Here is a 23,590-nt window from a genome sequence, read left to right as displayed (position 1 = left end):
TTGTTAAGATGGCAATTTCCCAAACTGATCTACAGATTCAATGCAATCCCTATCAAAATCCAGCTAGCTTTTTTGTAGAACTTAATAAACTGATACTAAAATATATATGGGCATACAAAGTACTTAACGTGGCCAAACAAATTTTGAAAAAGAACAAAGTTGGAGGACTTATACTACTCAATTTCAAAATTTACTATAAAGCTAAAGTAATCAAGGTAGTGTGATATTGGCATAAGGATAGACATACATCAATGGACCAGAACTGTGAGTCTAGAACCAAATCCTTGAATTTATGGTCAACTGATTTCTGACAAAGGTGCCAAGGCAATTCAGTGGGGAAAGGACAGTCTTTTCAACAGAGCTGAGATAACTTGATATTACATGCAGAGAAATGAATGTGGACTCTTACCTCACATCGTACACAAAAATTAACTCAAAATAGATCTAAATGTAAAAGCTAAGACTATAAAATTTCTAGAAGAAAATATAGGGAAATATCTTTGTGACCTGGGATTAGGTAAAATTCAAAATGTTTGTGCTTCAAAACACATCATTAAGAAAACAAAAAGACAAACCACAAAGCATTTGTATCCAGAATATTTAAATAACTCTTAGAACTCAATAATAAGACAAGCCAATTCAAAAATGAGCACAAGATTTGAATAGACATTTCTCTAAAGATGATATACAAATGGCCAAAGGAAAAGATGCTCAACATCATTAGTCATCAGGGAAATGTAAATCAAAACCACAATGAGGGGCCGGCCCGGTGGCGCAGTAGTTAAGTGCACACATTCTGCTTCGGTGGCCTGGGGTTCGCCAGTTCAGATCCCAGGTGCGGACATGGCACCACCTGGCAAGCCATGCTGTGGCAGGCATCCCATATATAAAGTAGAGGAAGATGGGCATGGATGTTAGCTCATGGCCAGCCTTCCTCAGCAAAAAGTGGAGGATTGGCGGCAGATGTTAGCTCAGGGCTGGTCTTCCTCAAAAAGAAAAATAAATAAAAAACCACAATGAGATACCACTTTACATCCATCAGAATGGCTATAATCAAAAAGACAGACAATAAAAAGTGTTAGCCAGTATATGGAGAAACTCATAATTGCTGCTGGGAAGGTAAAATGGTACAGACACTTTGGAATAAATTTTGGCAGTTTCTTAAAAAGTTAAACACAGACTGACCGTATGACTCAAAATTTTACTCCTAAGTGAGAAACGAAAACATATATCCACAGAAAAATTTGTAGGCCAATGGTTATAGCACCATTATTCATAACAGCCAAAAAGTAGAATCAATCTAAATGACCATCAACTAGTGAATGGACAAACAAAATATGGTATATCCATACGATGAAATACTATTTAGCAATAAAAAGGAATCAATTAATGATACATACTACCTCATGGATAAACCTCAAAAACATTATACTGAGTGAAAGAAGCCAGACACAAAAGGACACATATTGTATGATTCCATTTCTATGAAATGTCTAGAAAAGGCAAATGTATAGAGACAGAAAGTAGATTAGTGGTTGCTTGGACCTGAGGAACAGAACCAGGATTGACTATAAGTGGGCATGAAGGATCTTTTTGGGCGGATAGAAATGTTCTAAAATTGGATTGTGGTGATGGTTGTACATTCTTTAAATTTAAATTTAAATTTAAAAGTCATTTAATTGTACACTTAAAACAGGTTAATTGTATGGTATGTAAATTATACTTTAAAAAGTTGTTAAAAATATATAAAGGAAGTGGAAAAAACTCAGAAGTGGCCTAAATAATCCTGTTACACATGGTAAATAATATTAACCAGTACAAACTGCTGAAATAAATCTTATAGATAAAAAGAAACAAGTTTCTGGTAAATCAGTACACTTGATACATTCAAAAATAGTAATTTGACAAACTGGCTTTCAGTGAATTGGTTGTCATTAAATTGACCTGTTTTCTACCTCGTAGGGTTGTTGGGAGGATTAAAAGAACTAATGCAGAGACTAACACATGGCAAGTGCCCAACGGTAGCTCATCTTATAATTAAGTTCTCTGGGCCTCACTTTCCACTTTAGTAAAATGGGGATAACTCTGGGCCTCACTTTCCACTTTAGTAAAATGCAGATAACAACACTTACCTTCAAGGTTGTTGCGAGGACTAAATAAAATAATGTATGTAAACAACTAAGATGGAGTCTAACACAGAGCAGGTGCTAAATAAATGATAGCTATTTATATGCTGATCTTTTATTAACTTCTAATTATGAAAAATGTCAAACTTACAAAAATATACAAAAATTACAAAAATATAAAAGTATAAAACTCCCATGTACCTAGCACCCAGCTAAGCTTCAGCAATTATCAACATACTATCAATCTTGTTTTATCAGCACCTGAGTCCCTGCAAAACACTGGATTATTTTGGAGAAAAGCCAAGACATATCATATTGTCTGTAAATATTTCTATACCTTGACTCCCTAGGTTTACATAACAGCAGGCTCTGGCAGATGCAGGAGGTAACAGAAGCAGCACGAGACAGACTGGCGGGGAAGGGGAAAATGTCCTCAACTGCGTCCTCAACAGCCATTATAGCTGGACCCCTTAGGACTCTCAATTTTTTCTTCCCCAGGAGATGGACCATGGGTTCTGGACAAAGGCAATGCTCAACAGTCTTTCTAATCTTATTCTTTACTAACAAAGATAGCTCTGCTGCTTTCAGAATCTGCCCTACTCTTACACTCCCTTTTCCCTTATTTCAGCCAGGTGGACCTAGTATACTCACTCTTGGGATCTGAAGACAGCCTTTTCCTACAAAAATGCTATTAAGGTATCCTTGTCACTCGTGTTCCTACAGTGTTCATATGCTGTACTTGGTTCTTGACTGCTCCTGTCTGGTCTTCTGAGTGTCCAGATAATAACTCTCACTGTCTGCCTCTGCCTCTGCCTCCCTACACATTTCAGGGTTTCTGATGACCTACTTAACTTCTGGCCATACTGACACTATCATCATCATTACTACCATCATCTTTCATATCAACTTCATCATTATATTTATCAGAGCTACCATTTATTAAGTATTTACTATGTGCCAGGCCCTGTGATAAGCACTTTACATACATTATCTCATTTAGTCCTCCAACAACCCTAAGGTAAGTTTTACCTATAGAATAGATATAATGAGGACACTGAGGCGCAGATAGGTTAATTAACTTGTCAAGGTAGCACAACAAATACATATCAGAGCTGGGGTTCAAACTCATTGTCTGATTCCCAAGTCCATGCTTTTTGTTGTGAACAGCTTTTATTTTATTCTTTTAGAAAATGTTCTGTTAAAAATTATTTTAAGAAAATATATCCTCATTGTATAAAATTCAAATGCCATTGAATTCCTCTCCTGCCTCCCCTATCCTACTTTCCAGAGATAACTACTGTTACACGTTTGGTGTGACAAGTATAAAATATATAACAAATATATTTATTTGCATGAATGTGTGTAAATATCTCTGTAAGGAAATCATTGACATTGGTTGTCTATGGAGAGGGGAACTGGGGAACAAGAGGGGCGGGAGCAAAATTTTCACTATGTATCTTTTCACACTTTTTGAATTCTAAACTGCATAAATTAAATTGTAAACTTCTTCAAAAAAGTTAAATTAAAAATAAAATACAGGAAAAAGTGTGTATGTCACTTTTCTACACAAGCATACACACACGTGCACAGGTGGCTTTTTAAAAAATTTAAATGGAACTATTCCTATATATTATTTTGTAACCTGATTTTTTCACTTAAGAATATATCTTGGACATCTTTCCATGTCAATAGATATTAAACTCATTCTTTTCAACAGCTACATGGTATTCTATTATATAGATGTACCATAATTTATTTATCCCTTATTGATGAACGTGTTTCCAATTACTTACTATTACAAACAAAGATGCAGTGAATACTGAACATTTCTCTTTACACATCTGTGAAATATTTCTGCAAAACAAATTCTTAAAAATCGAATCACAAAAGGTATATAAAAAACTAATGCTGTTAACCAGCATGCCATACTACCTCTTATTCCCGCCAGTGGTTCTGACCCACTGACTTGATGAAATTTCTAGAACTTATGTAAGATTTTTGTCAGGATTGCCAATTAGATTCCAGATCTCCCTCCCACCCACCCCAACATTACCATGGTTCCCTGAACTAAGCAATGATATCTGATAATATCTGGGTATTTCCCCAAATACAGTCCCTCCCCCATCCACGTCTTAGCCCCAGGTCTCAAATCCATGCCCTATCTTAGTGGCATGTTGTCACCAACAGTCCCATTATGTCTGTGCTCCTTCTCCCCACCTCACCTGCCATTAGACATCAATAGGGCCAGCGGGCCCTCATTCCCATCAAGGTCCAAGTCTGGCGAGTCATCATCTGAGTCATTCAAGCAGGTACCAGTGATGTTGAACTGCAGAAGGAGGAGGCTCAGTTGTCACCTGTCTGGGACTCCCACGTGAATCAGGATGGCCAGTTCCCTCTGGTTTCACTGGTTGAGTTCACTGTCAAAACCACCTGAACCAAGGCCTTCTGCTAGACTGTCTCCACCCCTAACCCAAATGATCACAGGAACAAGAGGTTGAGAATGTATGGCTGGCTCAGGGGAAACCTATCAATCTTTTAAAACATATTCCGTAAAAAGAGGAGGGAACATCTTCACATGCCCATGGAGGGCACCACAATCTTGAAGCAAGGTGGAGCCCTGGAAGAAGAGCTTTTCTCAAGGACCTGTTCAAGACTCCAACATGACACTCATACACCATGTTCTCAAATGTCATTCCCATCCCAGTAATTCAAGATTCAGCTTGAGTGTCACGTTTTCTGAGAAGAGCTTCTGACCATCACCCCTACTCAAATAGAATCATCCCCCTATGTGTTTCAGGGTTCCACACACACCCTTGATTGTGGCATCCACAACACCTCATTGCACTCATTTGTTTTTATGCCTATCTTTCTCACTAGCCTGTCAGCCTCTTGAGGGTTACATCCACAGCACCTATCACAGTGCCCAGCATAGACAAGGTCTCAATAAAAGCCTATTAAATGAGTGGGACTGGTAGCCAAACACCAGGGGCCCTAAGGGAGGTGGGAAAAAAGGATAGCCTGTCCTTTTGATACCCTGCTCTTCCAATGGACCCAAAAGGGTTGGGCTGAACCCATGGGCCAGCACCCACCTTTGCTTTCTGGGAAGAGCCTGTCTTCAGTGCCTGATGATTGTATGTGTCCATGAGATTATAGCTCAGTTGGCCAGCAGGCCCCAAGGCTGAGCTCTCCTTGCCCTTTCGCTCTGCCTTCTTGAAGAGTTCCTTGGGCTTCAGGCCTTTCTTCTTTGAACCACTTTTGGAGGGCAGTGACAGCCTGGACATGGATACTGAAGTGGAATGGGCTGGCCTGGTTAAGGGAATGGAGCCAGCTGGGAAGATCCTCTGCAGCCCAAAGATATTGCTCGTCTTCCCAACGTTCTGTTGGAAGATATCCTACAAGAGTGTTAGTACACGAGGGGGTTAGAGCTTACTCAAGGGTTCTCTCTATGCTAAGAGCAGAGATCTGTTCATGGCACTGGCGGTACTGCCATGGAAGTGGCTTACAGATACTCCACATATGCACACCCTAGTTTTTGCACAAAGAATCATCAAGAATTTACTGGGTGGCATTTTGTTACCCAGCCATTGATGAATAAGGAGAAGACGAGCAGAGGAAAAGCCCAGCACTACTGTCAAAACTGGAGAGAAAAGACTCCAAGAGCAGCTGACATGGCAGACACGGCAGAAAATAAATGAGTACAAAACTGTACGGTTAGTCCTAATTCTACTACTAGCTAGCTCTGTGACCTAGGCTAAGTGCTCTGACCACTCTGGGGCTCTGTTTGCTCAGCTGTAAAATTAAAGGATTAGACTGGAAAGTTGGTTTCAAAGATGCTCTGTGGCTCCTTTGAGCTTCTTATGAGAAGCCCTGGGGACTACAGGTAGGTGGAAGGCAAACAAGAGGAATAAGCAGAGCTCTAAGCCTCCTGCCTTCATCTTATTCATACCAGCTATGCCTTGGTTGTATATATTGGGCTTCCATGTAAGATCTCATTTGAAAAAAAGGATTCCATTGCTTTAAAACATTTGAAAGCCAATGGACCAGATATGATTGATCTATCTCTAAGTTCTCTTCCAACCAGCCTTTGTATACAAAACGAGTTTAAGTGGAAAGAACCAGAGAAAAGGTAGGTCTTTTAACTAAACCCTGAAGGATTTTGACAGGAAGGAGTGGAAGAGAATGAGGTAGGAGGTGAACAAGGTAAGCTATGGTGTAGGCAGTGGCACATGCTGCAGGCACTAAGGCTAGAATAGAAGCCCAACTTTCCAGTAGCTCACTCTGACCACCTTTCAGCATGGATTTAGTGCCTATATCCTGGGTGCTAGATGGAACTTTACAGCTTCTGAGCTAAAGGAAAGTTTAAACTTCCTCAAGCCCAATTCTCCTCTGGTGCCTCTGCTACTTCACCAGCCCACAGTGAGTTCTCTCTTTGCTGCAAAGTCTGTTAATAACAATGGCTCACATTTATTGAGTACTTACCCTGCCAGGCACTGTGCGAGGAGCTCTACTTACATTAGCTCTTAATCCTGACAAAACTATGGAAAGGTAGTGTTATCTTCACTTTAGAGATAAGGATACTGAGGTTCTGAAAGGCTTGCAAGTGACAGAATAGGAACCAGAACCCAAGTTTCTCTGAGTCTCTTACCACCACACCTTACTGCCTTGTGCTATACACCACCTGTTGAAACATGGCTTTGTAATCATCTTCAACCCAGGAGAATTGTCATTTTGCAGAATGCAGAGACTGAGTCAAAATATTAATAAGAACAACTACTATGACCTCCACCACTCACCACCTCCATGACCCATCATCACAATTTATTGAGCACCTACTGTGTGCCAAGCACTATACTTAGTGCTCAACCTGAACTATCTTATTTAATCCTTTTAACAACCATTGAGTAGGTATAATTATTCCCACTTTAGAGATGAGGAAACTAAGGCTCAGACAGGTTAACTTTGCCCAAGGTCCTCTATTAGATAGTGAGTTCTTTGTGGGCAGGCATTGTATTATCTATGTATCCTAAGAACCTGGCCCAATATCTGGCACACTTGAGGCACACAGTAATTATCTGAATGAATGAATAAATGGATGAATGAATAGAGTCCTTGGTGGGGTCTTCCCAACCCTTCCCCTGAGCTCTCCCGCCAACGGCAGAAACCTGACCTGCCACTTGAGCCTTGAGCCCTTCCCAAATGCCTCCCCTGCTCGCATGCTTCTTACTTCCACCAGGCGGATCTCCCTAGCCAGATCTTTAATGAGCTGTACGGTCCGCACTGTCTCTGGAATCTCATCCTCGTGGTCTGGCAGAGCCTGTCAAACAAGACATAAGGAATAGACCCATACATAAAGGGACAACTGATTTTTGACAAAGGTACCAAAGCAATTCAATGGAGAAAGGGTAGACTCTTTAACAAATGCTACTAGAAAGACTAGATATCCACATGCAAAAAAAGAACCTCAATCCATATGTTGTACCATATGCACAGACACAGAAATTCAAAATGGATCATAAACCTAAAGGTAAAATCTAAAACTATAAACCCTGTAGAAGAAAACAGGAGAAAATCTTTGTGACCTTGGTTAGGCAAAGATATCTTAGGACACAAAAAGCACGAACCATAAAAGAAAACACTGATAAATTGGACTTAATAAAAAATAAAAACCTCCTGGAAAAACACTAAGACAAACCACAGACTGGGAGAAAATATTCGTAAAACATATATCTGATAAAGGACAGTGTCAAGAGGTGTGAGGAACTCAGTTGTGGGCTTGGGCCACACCCCTTAAAAAGTCAAGGACCTCAGGGAGATCCCTGGGGATGACCCAGCCTCTCCACTTGTGAAGACAGAACTCAGTGCTGAGCAGCTACAGGTCCACAGCTAGCTCAACAGCAACCCAGGGAGAGACCTGTTGGTTGTCTCTCTTTTAATTCGTTAGCAATCTTTTTGAGTACTTGAGATTTATGTCTTTATATAGACAGATCTCTCAAGCTTTTCCTTTGTGATTTCTTCCACCAGCTGTCACTTCATTACTGTATCCAGAGGACTGATAAAAAGTCCTCAGCATTTCGTTCTTGCTTCCCACAGTTTGATGTTTTCCTTTAACTATTTTAATCCATCTGGAATTTATTTTGGTGGCTGGGCAGGGGTGGGGACTGAGAACCCATGTGACCCAGCTGGATAATCTTAATAGTTCCCTTCTCCCAGCTGAGGGGTTCTGGAAAGGTGAGGGAGGAAGTGCCTCCCATGGAAGTCGTCTGCATTTCACAAAAGACTTCTTCCATGAGCGTGGGCTCCTCAGATCTGTGTCCTACTCTCCTCCAGCTTCCTTTGGCCATGTTGTTTGGGGCCACCCCTTGGTCTCTGGGGCCATCCTGGCCTAGGGCATGAGTGCTTAGGACCCACCTACCTTCCTCCCTTTTGATGTTCCTGGGACAGAGTCACTCTGAAGTTCACTTCTTGGGGGAGGGGGGTCAGAGGTGAAACCCAAGGTAGCCACACCTGAGGGGTGTGGAGAAACAATTACAGGCTAAGGCCCAGGTGTAGGTGAGTCCAGGGAGCAAGAGAAGGCCCAAAACATGAAGTCCAAAGACATCTGAAGGGAAGGTTGGCAACAGGAAATGGTAGATTGTGCAAGTTACGCCTGCAGTGGCTGAAAGGTCTCCTTAGGCCACTGTATGCAGGGGAAGGAATCTATAAGGAGTATCAGAAGCATTAAGAGAATATACTGATATGTCTTCTAATCTTTTTGCATTTCTTAAAATTGTTTTTTTAAAAAAATTCAACATTTTGAGTAGGTAATCCATTCACATAGTTCAAAAATCAAACAATAGAAAAAGATATATATATATTGAAAAGCCTCAATATATATCTGTCCCTGTCATCAGCCCCATTAGCCCACCCATACAGGTAACCACATTTATTAGTTCCTTCCACATCCCTCCAGATTGTGTCTTTGGGCAAATACAAACACATATAAACATAATTCTTGTTTTCCCCCTTTGTACACATAAGGTAGCACACTATACACATGGTTCTATATCTTTATGTGACAAATTCTGGCAATCTTTCCAAATCAGTACATAGAGAGTTTCCTTAATCTCTTTTAAAGCTGTTTAGTATTCAACTGGATAGATGGGTATTAGTATATTTCTAAAAAGCCATTTTGGCAGTATGCATCAAGAGTCTTACATTTTTTCATATACTTTGATTAGTAACTGCTCTTCTAGGAATCTATCCTGAAGAAACAACCAAGAGATGAGGGACAAAGACTGATGCAAATAGATAATCACTGCATGATTGTCATAACTACCTCTCAAATAAATAAATAAAAAGGAAGAAACAATAAACAAGTGGTTAGGTGAGGATGGTACATCCCTGCAAAAGAATATCATGTAACTGTTAAATGTTTATGGAGAACTTTGGTGACACAGGAAAATTAAGACAAGCTAACCAATTCAGATACAAAACTGTACATACAGGGAAATAGCAATTATGTTTTAAAGTGCATATAAAAAAGACCAGAAGAAAATATAACCAAATGTTAATGTTAATTCTCTCTGAGTGTTAAAATTTCAGATAATGTTTTTCCTTCTTTATACTCTTCTGTATTTTTCTAATTTTCTATAGTAAGCATGTATTACTTTTTATATAATCAGAAAGAAAGGTTTAAAAACATAATCCCAGGAGTCCCAGCCCAGTCCTCCACTCTAACCCCAGGAGCATAAACCTCCCTGGTCTCTTCTACCTCCCCAAAGCCAGTCCCTACTGAGGGCAGAACTCTAGAGGAGGTAGAGAAATAAGTATATTTACTTCTTTCCTTGTCCAGGCTCTAAAGGCCAAGTTCAGGGCTTTGCCACCATGAACCAGGTAGGAGGCAGGGTGTCTCCTGTTTTCTCGCAAACCTAAAGGGGGAAAGAAGGCAGTGTGTCAACAAAGCAATGCAGGGAAGTGAAGGAATTGTTACTCTTTTCAGGCAACCAGAGAAAATGTTCAAGGCTCTGAGCATAATTCCAGATCTCAGTTCTTATAACAGTGTTCATTTAATGACTACCTACTACATGCTAGGCATTTAACATCTATCTCATTGACTCTTTATACCCACCCCATAAGCCATGTATCATTATCTTCATTTTATAGTTCAGGAAACTGAGGCTGAGAGAGGCAAAGAGACTTAACCAAGGGCACACACCAAGCGAGTACCAAAACCAAGACTGAAACCATGTCTATCTGAATCCGAGGCCTGTGTTCCTTCTACCACGCTACTATACCTCTTGGGTTTCAAACTGCGAACACTAAGGAGGACCACAAGTGCCACCGACACAGATCTGAAGAGCCATTAATGCCCTTGTCCTGAGTTACTCCAGGAGGAGGTTATGACAGCCAGATTTAGGCTCCATAAACAATTATCTACTGAACTGAGCTGTTCAGAACAGGTAATAAGTGGTTAGTCATCCAGCCTCTGATTGAACACTTAGGCTTGTCAGTCTAGGTGGCAGAATAAGGGCTTGAGGTATTGGGTAGGAGACTGTACTCACTGGCCTCTGAGGTTCTTTGTAACTCTGAGATACTGATTCCTTCTGACCAAGTCACCTTAAAGAATCTCAGGTCTGAGCAAGGGAGCCGCTCTACTTCAGAGCAGACCAGGAAAGAAGAAACCCAGTAGGTTGGCTTCCACCTGGACTGATACCCGGAAACCAACGTAACAATGCCAGGATGGTCAGGCCTGGGCCTGTCCCCGACCCCATGGGAAGCACATTCAGGAAACTCTAAGACTATCCAGATTGAGTTTCTTACTTTAATTGGCAGGAAGTGGGGAGAATTTCACTGTGATTCAATTTTCTCAGCCACCTTCGGTAATAAAAAAGTTTAAATCCATGCTCTACCCTACATTATGCTTAGTAAAAAAGCCAATCTCAAAAGATCACATACTGTATGATTCCGTTTTTATAACATTCTTGAAATGAAAAAATTAAAGAGACGGAAAACAAATCAGTGGTTTCCAGAAGTTATGGGTAGTGCAGGGGGAGAGAGTGGGTGAGACCATAAAGGGGTAACACTAGGGAGATCTTCGTGGTGATGGAATAGTACTGTATCTTGACTGAGTTGATGGTTACGTGCACACATGCACACGCACACATGCTCAGGGCAGCAGGGCAAAAGGGACAGTTGGCAAAGGGCTCCATACCTCGAAAGATGTCCAGGATGTGTTTTCCCACATACCAGCAGATGGTCTCAAAGTTGGGGAACTTGAAGAGGTCTGCTGTGCTCAGCCGCTTCTCAATCTCATAGGCTCTGGAGGAAGTAGGCACAACAATAACAGTGATAACAAGGATCCCATTTACTCAGCACCTGCACGTATCAGGTCTTGTTCTGGATGCATTGTATGCATTATCTCTAATCCTCACAACTACCCTGTAAGACCCTACTTTATGGTTAGGAAACTTGGGCTTAAAGGTTACGTGACTTGCCCAAAGTCATGTAACTACTAATTGAGGAAGAGGTATTCATTGCTGAACATCATCAGGAACCAGTATCCATTCCTTTCTGATCATCTCGTCTCCTTCTATGCTGCACTCCTCACTATAGGGGAGAACTCAAGGACTGTAGCAAACGGGAATGGCCAACTAGGGATCACCACAGCTTCAGGACTCACTTGAGCTGCATTTCGATGTTAAGGCTGTGCAAGAAGTTCCCTCCAAAGGCAAGGCAGTCCACGGGGGTAAGCACAGCATGGATCCATCCTGCAGTGTAACAAGGCAAAATCATAGCTGGCAGAGGGCCTTTCTTCCTGTGGACATCTCCACTGTCTGCTCAGCTCAAACACAACTCCTTAGAGCAGCCAGCCTGGCAGTGACTTAGAACATTCTGAGTTCCTCTGACTCAAAACATTCTAGGTTCCTCTACTCTCCCAACACCCATCCTGGCCAAGTCTGCCATCATTATAACTTTGAACTGGACCAATCCACGAGGTTAATAAACTCCTTCTACTTTCCTCCTCTCCACTTCAAAGTCTATCTGTTGCCCCATCCATCCTCTCTCTTGTCTCTAAGAAGGGCATCATCTCCTTGCCATAACTACTCCTTCTAACTCTACCCTAATAAAACAAAGAGCTTTTGTGCTGGACAGACCTGGGTTCAAATTCTGTTTTCTAGCTAAATATCCACTTCACAGGTTAGTTGTGAAGCATGCACCTAGTTGGAACTCAATTATTCTCCTTGTCCTAGACCCTACAATGCCTTCTGGGAACTTCGGATTTTTCTTTTTAAATTTCTCTCATATTCATCTCCCCTTCTCCATTTATTCACCCTACCAATGCTTTAGGTTCAGACGCCTCATTATTTCTCACCTAGGCTACTTACAACAGCCTGCAAACTGCCTCGTCTACATCAGCAGTTCTCAAAATGTGGTCCAGGGAATCCTAGGGCTCCCTGAGACTCTTTCAAAGCATACGCAAGGTCAAAACTATGCTCATGATAATACTAAGATGTTATTTGTCTTTTTCACCCTCATTCTTTCACAGGTGTACAGTGGAGGTTTTCAGAGGGTACATGACATGATATCACAACATGCAGAAGCAGATTTGAGGATCCAGTCATTTTCTATTAATCCAGACATTGGAAGGATTTGCAAAAATGTAAGTGTCACTTTTCCCACTAAATCTTTTTGGTTTGAAAATAGCTATTTCTCATAAAAATTATTACTTATGCTAACATATAATGGGTTTATTATTGTTATTTCTCAATTAATTAACAAATATGTTTAAATTTTGTTTTAATTTATAATATGGTAAATATTGATATATAAAACCACATAAATAAAAACTCTTTTGGGTCCTCAATTACATTTAAGAGTATAAAGGGGTCCTGAGTCCAAAGTGTTCACAAACCACTGTTCGACACCAATCTCAACCTCTGAAGTCTGTCCTCCACATCCCAATCCTAAGTGATATATCTAAAATACAAATCTGCCCACGTCATCCCCTGCTCCAAATTCTTCAATGAAATGTATATCTACAGGAGAATGGATAAATTGCTATATATTCGTACCACGGAATACTAGAAAGCAAGTAAAATGAATGAACAACAGCTGTATGTATCAATATGGATCTCATAATCAAAAAGTTTGAGAAAAAAGTAAGTTGAGAAGAATACATCTAATATGATTCCATTTATCTAACATTCAAAAACATATAAAACAATACTATATACTGCTTAGTGGGGCATACCTATGTAATAAAGGGATAAAAATGCATGAGGATGATAATCACCAACTTCAGGACAATGGCTAGCTCTGAGAGGGAAGAATGGGAATGCAATGGAGGAGAGGTATACAGGAGGATTCAAATATATTCATAATATTTTATATTTTTGGTTATGAATACATAAATGTCCATTATAATATTCTTTATATCTTTTGCTGCACTTGAAATATTTCATTATAAATTAATTAAACAAACAAATAAACCTTCAATGGTCCCGAGTTGCTTCTGGGTAAGTTCAGCCTGCCTACTTTTTCAGTTTCATCTGCTCCCAGCCCTTGGTCTTTAGGTTCCAATATCTATAAACTGCTTCACGCAACCTTGCTTTGCTTATGTCTCTCCCTACGTCTGAGAGGTCTTTCCCGCCTTTTTTTTCCCTTGGTCAGTCCCTACTTACTCTTCAGGTGTCATTCTTCTGAGAGATTTTCACAAACCTCTGGCTAGACTAAGTACTCTTCACTGTGCTCCCCAAATTTTCAGTGAGTATCTCTATTGTGGTTATTAGAACATTACAGTAGTACTCCCTTATCCACCATTTCACTTTCTGTGGTTTCAGTTACCAGTGGTCAATGGTGGTCTGAAAATATTAAATGGAAAGTTCCAGAAATAAACAATTCATAAATTTTAAATTGCACACTGTTCTGAGTAGCATGATGAAATCTCGGGCCATCCTGCTCTGTCCCACCCAGGAAGTAAATCATCCCTTTGTCCAGCATACCCATGCTGTATACACTACTTGCCCGTTAGTCACTTAGTAACTGTCTCGGTCATCAGACAGTCAAGGTATTGCAGTACTTGTGTTCGGGTAACCCTTATTTTACTTAATAATGGCCCCAAGGCGCAAGAGTAGTGATGCTGGCAATTCAGATGTGCCAAACAGAAGCCATAAAGTGTTTCCTTTAAGTGAAAAAGTAAAAGTTCTCGACTTAATAAGGAAAGCAAAGAAAATCGTATGCTAAGGTTACTAAGATTTATGGTAAGAACGAATCTTCTATCCACGAAATTGTGAAGAAGGAAAAAGAAATTTGTATTAATTTTGCTGTTGCACCTCAAATATGTATGCACAGGAAAAGAACATAGTACATATAGGGTTTGGTACTATCCACAGTTTCAGGCATCCACTGGGGGTCTTGAAATATATCCTCCATGGATAAGGGGAGACAACTGTATACTGAAATGGCCTGTAACTCTTTTGTCTCTAGTACCCAGCCCACTGCTGGGGCAGACGATAGACATGCAATGCTTGTAGAACTAAGTAGTCTGCACCCAGTTTGTGGGAATTTCTACCAAGACGCAAATTAATCCAACTCGAATTTCTGGTAGGCAAATCAATTCACCAAACAGTTAGTAAGTGCCCAGTGTAGAAAAGCATTATGTGAGATCTGTCAAAGGATTCAAAGATGGGTAAATAAGTGCTTGGGAACAGGAAACTATAAAAGAGAAAAGCAGATGGGTATGGGGAGGTGGGGAAGGGGTGACTTGCCTCATCATATATTAAATATTCTATGAAACCAATGTAATCAAATCAACATGATATTGATATATGAACAAGTAAATCTGTGTAACAGAAAAGAAAATCCAGAATTATACAATATAATGTTAGACAAAGATGTTAGAATTACATGAGAAGAATTTTTTAAAAATCATCATAAAAATGCTTCAATGAACAATTACAAACATGCTTGAAACAAAAGAAAATAGAAAAAAAGAGAAGATACGAACAAGAAACAAAGGGAAATTTTAGAACTGAAAAATACCATATCTGAAATAAATAATGAAACAGATGAACTCAAGAGAAGAATGGAGATGATGGAGAAAAGAATCAGAGAATTTGAAGACAGAACAATAGAAAGTACCCAAAATGGATAAGAGGGAGGAAACAGACTGAGAGGAAAATAAACTCAGGGACCTATGGGAATACAGCAAAATATGTAATATTCAGATAATCAGAGATCCAGGAGAAGAGAAGTTAAAGTGTGGAGCTGAAAAAGCATTCAAAGAAATAATAGCTAAAATTTTCACTAATATACCAAAAGACATAAACCTAAACATTCAACAAGCTCAGGGAACACATACAGTATAAACCCAAAGAATTCCATGCCAAGACATGTTATAGTGAATCTGCTGAAAACTAAAGAATACAAAAGAAATTCAAAGTAGCAAGAAATGACACATATAGGAGAAAAATAATTTGAATGACAGCCAAAATCTCATCAGAAATCATGGAGGCCAGAAGGAAGCAGCACAACATTCTACAAGTGCTGCAAGGAAAGTACTGTCAACCCAGAATTCTATATCCAGCAAAAATATCCTTCAGAAATGAAAGAGAAATCAAGACATTTACAGATGAAGGAAAACTAAGAGAATTTGTTGCCAGCAGACCTACCCTGAAACTCTAAACAGAAAGGAAATAATAAAAGAAGGAATCTTGGAACACTGGGAAGGAAGAAAGAACAACAGAAGAGTAAAAATACAGGTAAATACAATAGACTTTCCTTCTCTTGGGTATTCTAAATTATGTTTGACAGTTGAAACAAAAATTAAAACACTGGGCCGGCCCCATGGCTGAGTGGTGGTTAAGTTCAAGTGCTCTGTTTCGGCAGCCCAGGGTTTTGCTGATTTGGATCCTGGGCGCAGACCTAGTACTGCTCATTAAGCCATGCTAGGGCAGCATCCCACATAGCAGAACCAGAAGGACCTACAACTATGTACCGGGGGTGCTTTGGGGAGAAGAAGGAAAAAAAAAGATTGCCAACAGATCTTAGCTCAGGAGCCAATCTTTAAAAAAGAAAAATTAAAATACTATGTGATATGGTTCTCAGCATAGGCAGAGGAAATATTTAAGACAAATATATTATAAATGGGAAGGGTAAAGGGATGCAAACAGAAGTAAAGTTTCATCCCTTCCCTCAAACTGGTAAAATGTCAATTAAAATGTCAGTATCAGTAGACTGTGATTTGGAAAAAAAAAATATATATATATATATATATATTTATATATATATATATAAAACTAGAGCAACCACTAAAAAAACCTATACAAAATCTGAAGCTAAAAATTCATATGAAAATTTAAGGGGCCCAGAATAGCCATTAATAATCTTGAAAAAGAAAAACAAAGTTAGAGGGCTCGCACTTCCTAATTTCAAAACTTACTACAAATGTATGGTAATTGAGACAGTGTGATACTGTCATAAGGACAGATATACAGATCAATGGAATAGAATTCAAAGCCCAGAAATAAACCAATACATCTATGGTCAACTGATTTTTGACAAAGGTGTCAAAACAATTCAATGAGGAAAGAACAGTCTTTTCAAATAGTTCTGGGACAACTGAACATCCACATGCAAAAGAATGAAATAGGACCCTTACCTTACACCATACACAAACATTAACTTGAAATGGATGAAAGACCTAAATATAAAAACTAAAACTATAAAATGGTTAGAAAACACAGGTGTAAATCTTCATGACCTTGAAATAGGCAATAGTCTCTTAGCTATAACACCAAAGACACAAGTAATCAACAAAAATAAACAAACTGGACTTTTGTGCTTCATAGGACACCATCAAGAAAGCGAAAAGACAACCCCCAGAATGAGAGAAGATATTTGCAAATCATATATCTGATAAAGGTCTAATATCCAAAATATATAAAGAATTCTTACAACTCAATAATAAAAAGACAAATTACCTAATTAAAGAATGGACAAAGGATTTTTGTTTTTCTTAAAGATTTTATTTTTCCTTTTTTTCCCCAAAGCCCCCAGTATATAGTTTTGTATTTTTAGTTGTGGGTCCTTCCAGTTGCGGCATGTGGGACGCCACCTCAGCATGGATTGATGAGCGGTGCCATGTCCGCACCCAGGATTTGAACCGGCAAAACCCTGGGCTGCCAAAGCGGAGTGCACAAACTTAACCACTCCGCCATGGGGCCGGCCCCTGGACAAAGGTTTTGAATAGACATTTCTCAAAAAAAAGATATACAAATGTCTAATAAGCATATAGAAAGATGTTCAACATGAATAGTCATTAGGGAAACACAAATTAAAATCTCAATGAGATACCACTTCACACCCACTAGGATGGCTATAATCATACAGACAGACAAGAATAAGTGTTGGGGAGGATGTGGAAAAATTAAGACACTCATAGAGGTCGCCCCGTGGCCGAGTGGTTAAGTTTGTGCGCTCCGCTTCGGCGGCCCAGAATTTTGCTGGTTTGAATCCTGGGCTCGGACATGGCACCGCTCATCAGGCCACGGTGAGGCGGTGTCCCACATGCCACAATTAGAAGGACCCACAACTAAAAATAGACAACTATGTACCAGGGGGTTTTGGGGAGAAAAAGTAAACATAAAATCTTTAAAAACAAAAAAGGACCCTCATAAATCGCTGGTGGGAATGTAAAGTGGTGCAGAGGCTTTAGAAAACAGTTTGGCAGTTCCGCCAGAAGTTAAACATAGTTACTATATGACTCAGCGATTCCTCTACTAGGTATATACTCAAGAGAATTGAAAATATACATTAACACAATAACTTGTATATGTATGTTCATAGGAGCATTATTCATAATAGCCAAAAAGTGAAAACAACCCAAATGTCTATAAAATGATGAATGGATAAATGAGGTATATCTACCCAATGGAATATTATTCAGCCATTTAAAGAATGAAGTACTGACAAATGTGATAACATGGATGAACCTTGAAAATATGCTGAGTGAAAGAAGCCAGACACAAAAGACCACACATTGCATGATTCCATTTATATGAGATTTTCAGAACAGACAAATCCGTATACAAAGAAAAGTACAAGTGTTTGACAAGGGCTGAAGAGAGGAAGGAACGGGGAGTGACTACCAATGGGTATAGGGTTTCTTTTTAAAGTAATGAAAATTTTCTGGTATTAGTGGTGATGGTTGTACAACTTTGTGAATATTTTTTTTAAAAAACTAAACTTCACCCTTTAACATGATAAGTTTTATGGTATGTGAATTATATCTCAATCTTTTAAAAAGCACATTTCACTAAATGAAAATGAAAATACAACATATCAAAACATGTGACACAGCTAAATCACTGCTGAGGGTGAAATTTATAGCACTTAATGCTTACATTAAAAAAGAGGAAAACTCTGAAATCAGTAATCTAAGCTCCTGTCTCAAGATTGGAAAAAAAAGAGAGCAAAATAAACCCAAAGCAAGTAGAAAGAAGGAAAAACAAAGATAAAAGTAGAATTCAATGAAATAAAAAACAAAGACAACAGAGAAATCAACGAAACAAAAAGTGGTTCTTTAAAAAGTTCCATAAAACTGACAAACCTCCATCAAGATTGACACAGAATAAAAGGGAAGGCACAAACAACTAATAGCAAGAATGAAACAGAGGACATCACTACAGACTCGGAAGACATCAAAAGGATAATAAGGAAAGACTATGAACAACTCTACACACATAAATTTGACAACTTTGATAAAATGGACCAATTCCTTGAAAAGCACAAACTATCATAACTCATCCAATATGAAATAGATAAGTTGAATAGCCTAACAAAGTCTAAGAAAATTTAATGTTAATTAAAAACTTTCCAAAAAGAAATCTTCAGGTCCATGTGATTGCACTAGAGAATTCTGCCAAACGTCTCAAGAAAACTTAACACTAATTCTGAAATCAAGGAATTAAGAAATCAAGGAAAATCTAAATAGAGAGACATACTGTGTTCATGGAAGACTCGACATAGTAAAGATGTCAACTTTGCCCAAATTGACCCAACCAGGGGAACTTTTTCATAATACATACACTCAGATCCCACCCCAGACCTACAAATTCATAATTGTAGGGGTGAAGCTTAGCCAAGTATTGTTTAGGGAAAAAAACCCATCTCTACCTCAGGTCATTTTGATTTATGCCTACAGTACCAGCATCCCAGTCACTATCCCAAGAGCCACGGGGCTGAGAGTGTTCTTCCTTATCTGTCCACCAAGTTGACATGAGCCCAGTGCAAAGGAGTCATCGACCTCCTCCTGGACTTCCCCACTTGCAGCCTCCCCAAGTGATCATGCTGGCCCCTGGCCATCATGTGAATTTTCTTGAGGTCCAGTTCTGAGCCTTCAGCTGATATGAGAGGGATATCCCGCATAATCAGATCAACACATTATGGGAAGGGGTTGGCTCTAGTGACACAAGCTCCCTCTCTCTTTCCACCCTCCCCAAACTCGCCCAGGGAAGACCTGTAGGAATGAAAAGTGTCTGTCCTTGCTTCACGGAACACTTGTAGCACTTGTCCACCTGGTCCCCAAAGAACATCTCATTCTGGTTAGAGGAGCTGCTCCAGCACTCAAAGAGAGTGAGGTTGGCATTTGTTGGACGAATTAGGTAGAAGATCTTTTCACCCTGAAACAGAAAGAGGTTGAAGTGCCAAAAATGTTAAGGATTTCCAGAAAAGTCCTCCAAGGGGTCTCCAAAAGGATATTCTCTCTTCCATGCTCCAAGATCATGAAGTATGCCAGAATTCTTTCCCAAACCCATCCAAGAATCATTTTTATGTGGATTTGGAAAACTTCAAAAGGTCCTTTTGCACTCCACACTTTTAAGCTTCTGTAAGACTGACAAAAACAATTCGGAAAGGGCATTTCAAACAAAAGTGTTCAACTTAGGACAAATGTACACCAAAGGCTCCTGTTTTAGATGTAATGCCAAATGAAAAATGGCCTCTATAAAATGAGTAGATCAATACTACTAGCCCTAGGAGAATTTAAGGCCACATTTTACTGATGAGAGAAAAACTGATTTTGCCTTTAAATGCCATTTACAGAGAATGTTCCTTCTCACACCTGTAATCAAAGCTAATAAAAAATTTAAAAGTTCAGTTATTGCCCAAGGACTTCTGGAAGATTATGTGTTAGGTGATTACCTGTTGGAAGAACATTTTATTTCCTAATCATGTTTTGCCTGGATAGTCACCAGATAGATAATTTGGCAGAAAAGAAACAAAAACCCACTAGCACAAAAATATCCCCAACCCACAGTTTAACCAATATTTCATGATAAATTTCAATGTAGAAAAGCAACAATAAGAGCAATTATCTATTGTACAATTGGAAAAATTTGAATCAGATCTTTAGACAATAGTATTATATTAACATTAATTTCCTGATTTTGATAACTATACTGTGGTTATATAAAAGAATGCCCTTGTTTTTAAGAAATACACATTGAATTATTACGAGATAAAGGGAGACCATGTTAGTGACTACTGTCAAATATTTCAGAAAAAAATATATATAAAGCCATTTTATGTTTGCTTTAGAGAAAGAGAGAATATAATAAAATAGCAACATTTGGGAATCTGAGTGAAGGGCACACAGGAATTCTTCCTATTATTTTTGCAATTCTTCTATAAAAAAGAAATTATCTAAAAACAGAAAAGTTAAATCTAACATTTTGCATAATAGCACTTTCGTGTCTAATTACGTGCTCCAATTTCTTCATGATAAACCAAAGGAAACAACTGCTAGCCAAGAATTTGTGATCATTTGGAAAAGAGCCATATCCAAGTTTTCTGCTCTTTCTTTGGCATTTCCAATACGAAAACTAAATGTTATAAACAATGGTGGAAAACAATCAAAATTACTTAAGAAATTTGTTTCCCAGATCTCAAAAATTCTTTATAGTCACTGACAATCAATATGCTAATTATGAAATTGTAACAACCACTAAAAGAGAAACTACCTATAAGAAAGCTGACATTAAAAAAACTACTCATAAAGTTTTATCTTCATGGTGGTGTCAGTTATGCGACTATATACAACTGTCAAAACTCATCAAGCTATACACTTAAAATAGATTAATTTTATGGTATATAAATTATACCTCAAGAAAGTTGAGGGGAGGGGAAGTTTCCCACGTAACCAGGAAATTCTGTAGTAAATACGGACATTTCCACCCATAGTGGCAGGAGTACAGATTGGCTCAATTAAGAAGATAACAGTTGAAGAATATCTTAGGCATCTGCTGTTATTCAAAAAAATTTTAAGCATCAAAACTGTAAAGTAGAGACAGTTTATATGGCATATCCACTAAGTGCCCAACTCCGATAGAGCAGTTATGTGGAAATGTCACCCAAACAGAATCTGGGAGGTAGGTAGGCCTCAGCAGCTTGTTTTTATGTTGCCACCTGAAACAAACAGGGAGGCCCAAGGCCTGGCTGCCTTGAGAAACCATATCCATTCCTACCTTGAGCACATGGTACCAGACTGAGGTGCCGCCAAAGTCAATGTGAAAGTCTGTATAGCTATCCCGCACACTCATAAGGCAGTACTTCTGCACATTGGGCCTCTCAAAGATACACTCCTCTGGCCACAAGTTCTCCACCCATGAGAGCTTCCGAACAATCTTCGGTGTCTCCACAAGGTTAGAAAGCCTAGCAAGAAAGGAGTAGAGGGCAGATGTCAGCTGATTGGGAATAGAAGGTTGAAGCCTGAATAAAATGCCCCCCATCCCAGTGAGAGTCAGATAAGACAAAGAAGCTCTCTCCAGAGAGTCCCTAAGGGCACATAGGACACTTATTTCTGTAAGTCTGGTCAGCATCCTCATTCCACTCAGCTCTAGAAGTCCCAAGTCTCAGCTCCACAATCTTCCACAGTCAAAGGTGACCATTTCCTCCACTAAATGCTCATACTCCTCCAACCAGGGCCCACTCACTTGGCACCTAGTTTACAACAGTTATTGTACTGTTCCCATCTCATAGTGTCTTCTTTATGAGGAACCATTAAAGAAACCTCTCAGGGCCCTGTTCCAGGTAAAGCAGTGTTTCTCCCAAACATCTTGTTGTATTTATTTTACGTAAAACCACAAATCTTACAATATTGCACTCCTTTCTTTGCTCTGACCTTAAGGAAATTCAGCAAAAACACTACAGTCCTTCCTCACCATCTAGACATTCATACATGCATTTTGTGCGCAGATTACCCACCAGATGCATCCTATCCACCCCACCTTTATTTTCCTTTTGTTCCAATTTTCTTTTTTTCCTCTCTGCATCTCTATAAGCTACTTCAGTCTTTCAAGATGAAGTGAGGCATAAATGAACAGTTTTTTTAAGCACCCTCAGGTTATTTAACTTCTCATGTCAAAACCAACAGCAACTGTAGTAACTATAGTTACATAAGATGTTGCCATTGAGAGAAACTGGCTGAAGGATAAACAGGACCTCCCTGTACATTTTTTTGCAACTTCTGTGAATCTATAATTACATCAAAATTAAAAGTTAAAAAAGTAAATAATCACAGAGTAAACATTCTAAGGGCAAAAAGATATGTTATGATTCTTTTGGGATCTCCCATGGTTCTGAGCATAGAAAAGACTATATATATCTATTGAGTGCATGAGTCCAAATAGAATCATCTAAAGGTTATAAGATTTTTTTCTTTTTTTTTAAATCTAAGAAATGTTATCCTTAGAGAAACTACTTGGGAATAATTTTAGTAAATCTATTTCCAGGAACAGAGGACCTATCCTCTAGGAGTTAAACAGTGATCATGCCACAATCTAAATATCAGCAAAAGGTCTAAGAAAGCTGTCCTAGGCCCTGAAGGAGACAAAAATTAATTAAAATAGCTACTGTATAATCTATCCAATGCTAGAAACTGTAGAGGAGAAATAGGATTTGGTTGTTATAATGTAAGCAGCTACCCTAGAAAGTATAAACCAGCACCCCATCCCAAAGGAAGAAACCACCAGAGGAAGGGAAAGGAACACTAATATATAATCAGTCTACCACAAGTTTCAGGACCTTTGTCAGGCTTTTTACTTATTCTTGCCCCTCCTACCTGGTATCGGAGAATTCCAAACTGATGACATTGAGGACTTTCTCCCTCTTCCCGCTGTAATAATATTTCACAAAATCACCGAGCTTCATTTTGCAGTCGGCCTGGCGGGTCACATCAATCACATCAATTTCTTTGTCAGAACCTGGAGTAAAGAGATGGGTTCTGCACCGAGTGGTCTCAGGGACTGTGGAAGACTCTCTGGTCCCCTCACCAGTCCCTAGAATAGCCTTACACTCAAAACTTCTCTCCTCAGACACTGTATTTGTATGTGCTTTGGGACATGGAAGTAGGAATCCCTCACACTCTCCTTAGACCTATGTGCTGGGTCCAGGCGTGCTGGGGCAACAGAACTGCCTAACACACAGCC

At 39.2% G+C, this 23,590-nt stretch overlaps 1 protein-coding gene across 4 annotated transcripts in view; it reads right to left on the bottom strand.

Annotated features, from left to right (window-relative positions):
* The window catches only part of PHF8 (PHD finger protein 8), a 113,262-nt gene that overhangs the window by 42,050 nt on the left and 47,622 nt on the right, over window positions 1–23,590 (bottom strand). For 2 of the 4 annotated variants that reach the window (XM_070605487.1, XM_070605486.1), the window contains exons 6-14: window positions 23,224–23,365; window positions 21,629–21,815; window positions 19,624–19,786; window positions 11,785–11,872; window positions 11,317–11,423; window positions 9,942–10,033; window positions 7,351–7,440; window positions 5,216–5,518; window positions 4,349–4,452 (exon numbers count right to left, since the gene is read on the bottom strand). In XM_070605487.1, coding sequence (XP_070461588.1) covers window positions 4,349–4,452; window positions 5,216–5,518; window positions 7,351–7,440; window positions 9,942–10,033; window positions 11,317–11,423; window positions 11,785–11,872; window positions 19,624–19,786; window positions 21,629–21,815; window positions 23,224–23,365 — 1,276 coding nt within the window. The remainder of the gene's footprint in view (window positions 1–4,348; window positions 4,453–5,215; window positions 5,519–7,350; window positions 7,441–9,941; window positions 10,034–11,316; window positions 11,424–11,784; window positions 11,873–19,623; window positions 19,787–21,628; window positions 21,816–23,223; window positions 23,366–23,590) is intronic. The other 2 variants (XM_070605488.1, XM_070605489.1) reach the window with 1 other exon arrangement.

Source organism: Equus przewalskii, chromosome X (assembly GCF_037783145.1).
Source record: "Equus przewalskii isolate Varuska chromosome X, EquPr2, whole genome shotgun sequence".
Taxonomy (NCBI): Eukaryota; Metazoa; Chordata; class Mammalia; order Perissodactyla; family Equidae; genus Equus; species Equus przewalskii.
This window is presented reverse-complemented; position numbering and strand designations above follow the sequence as displayed.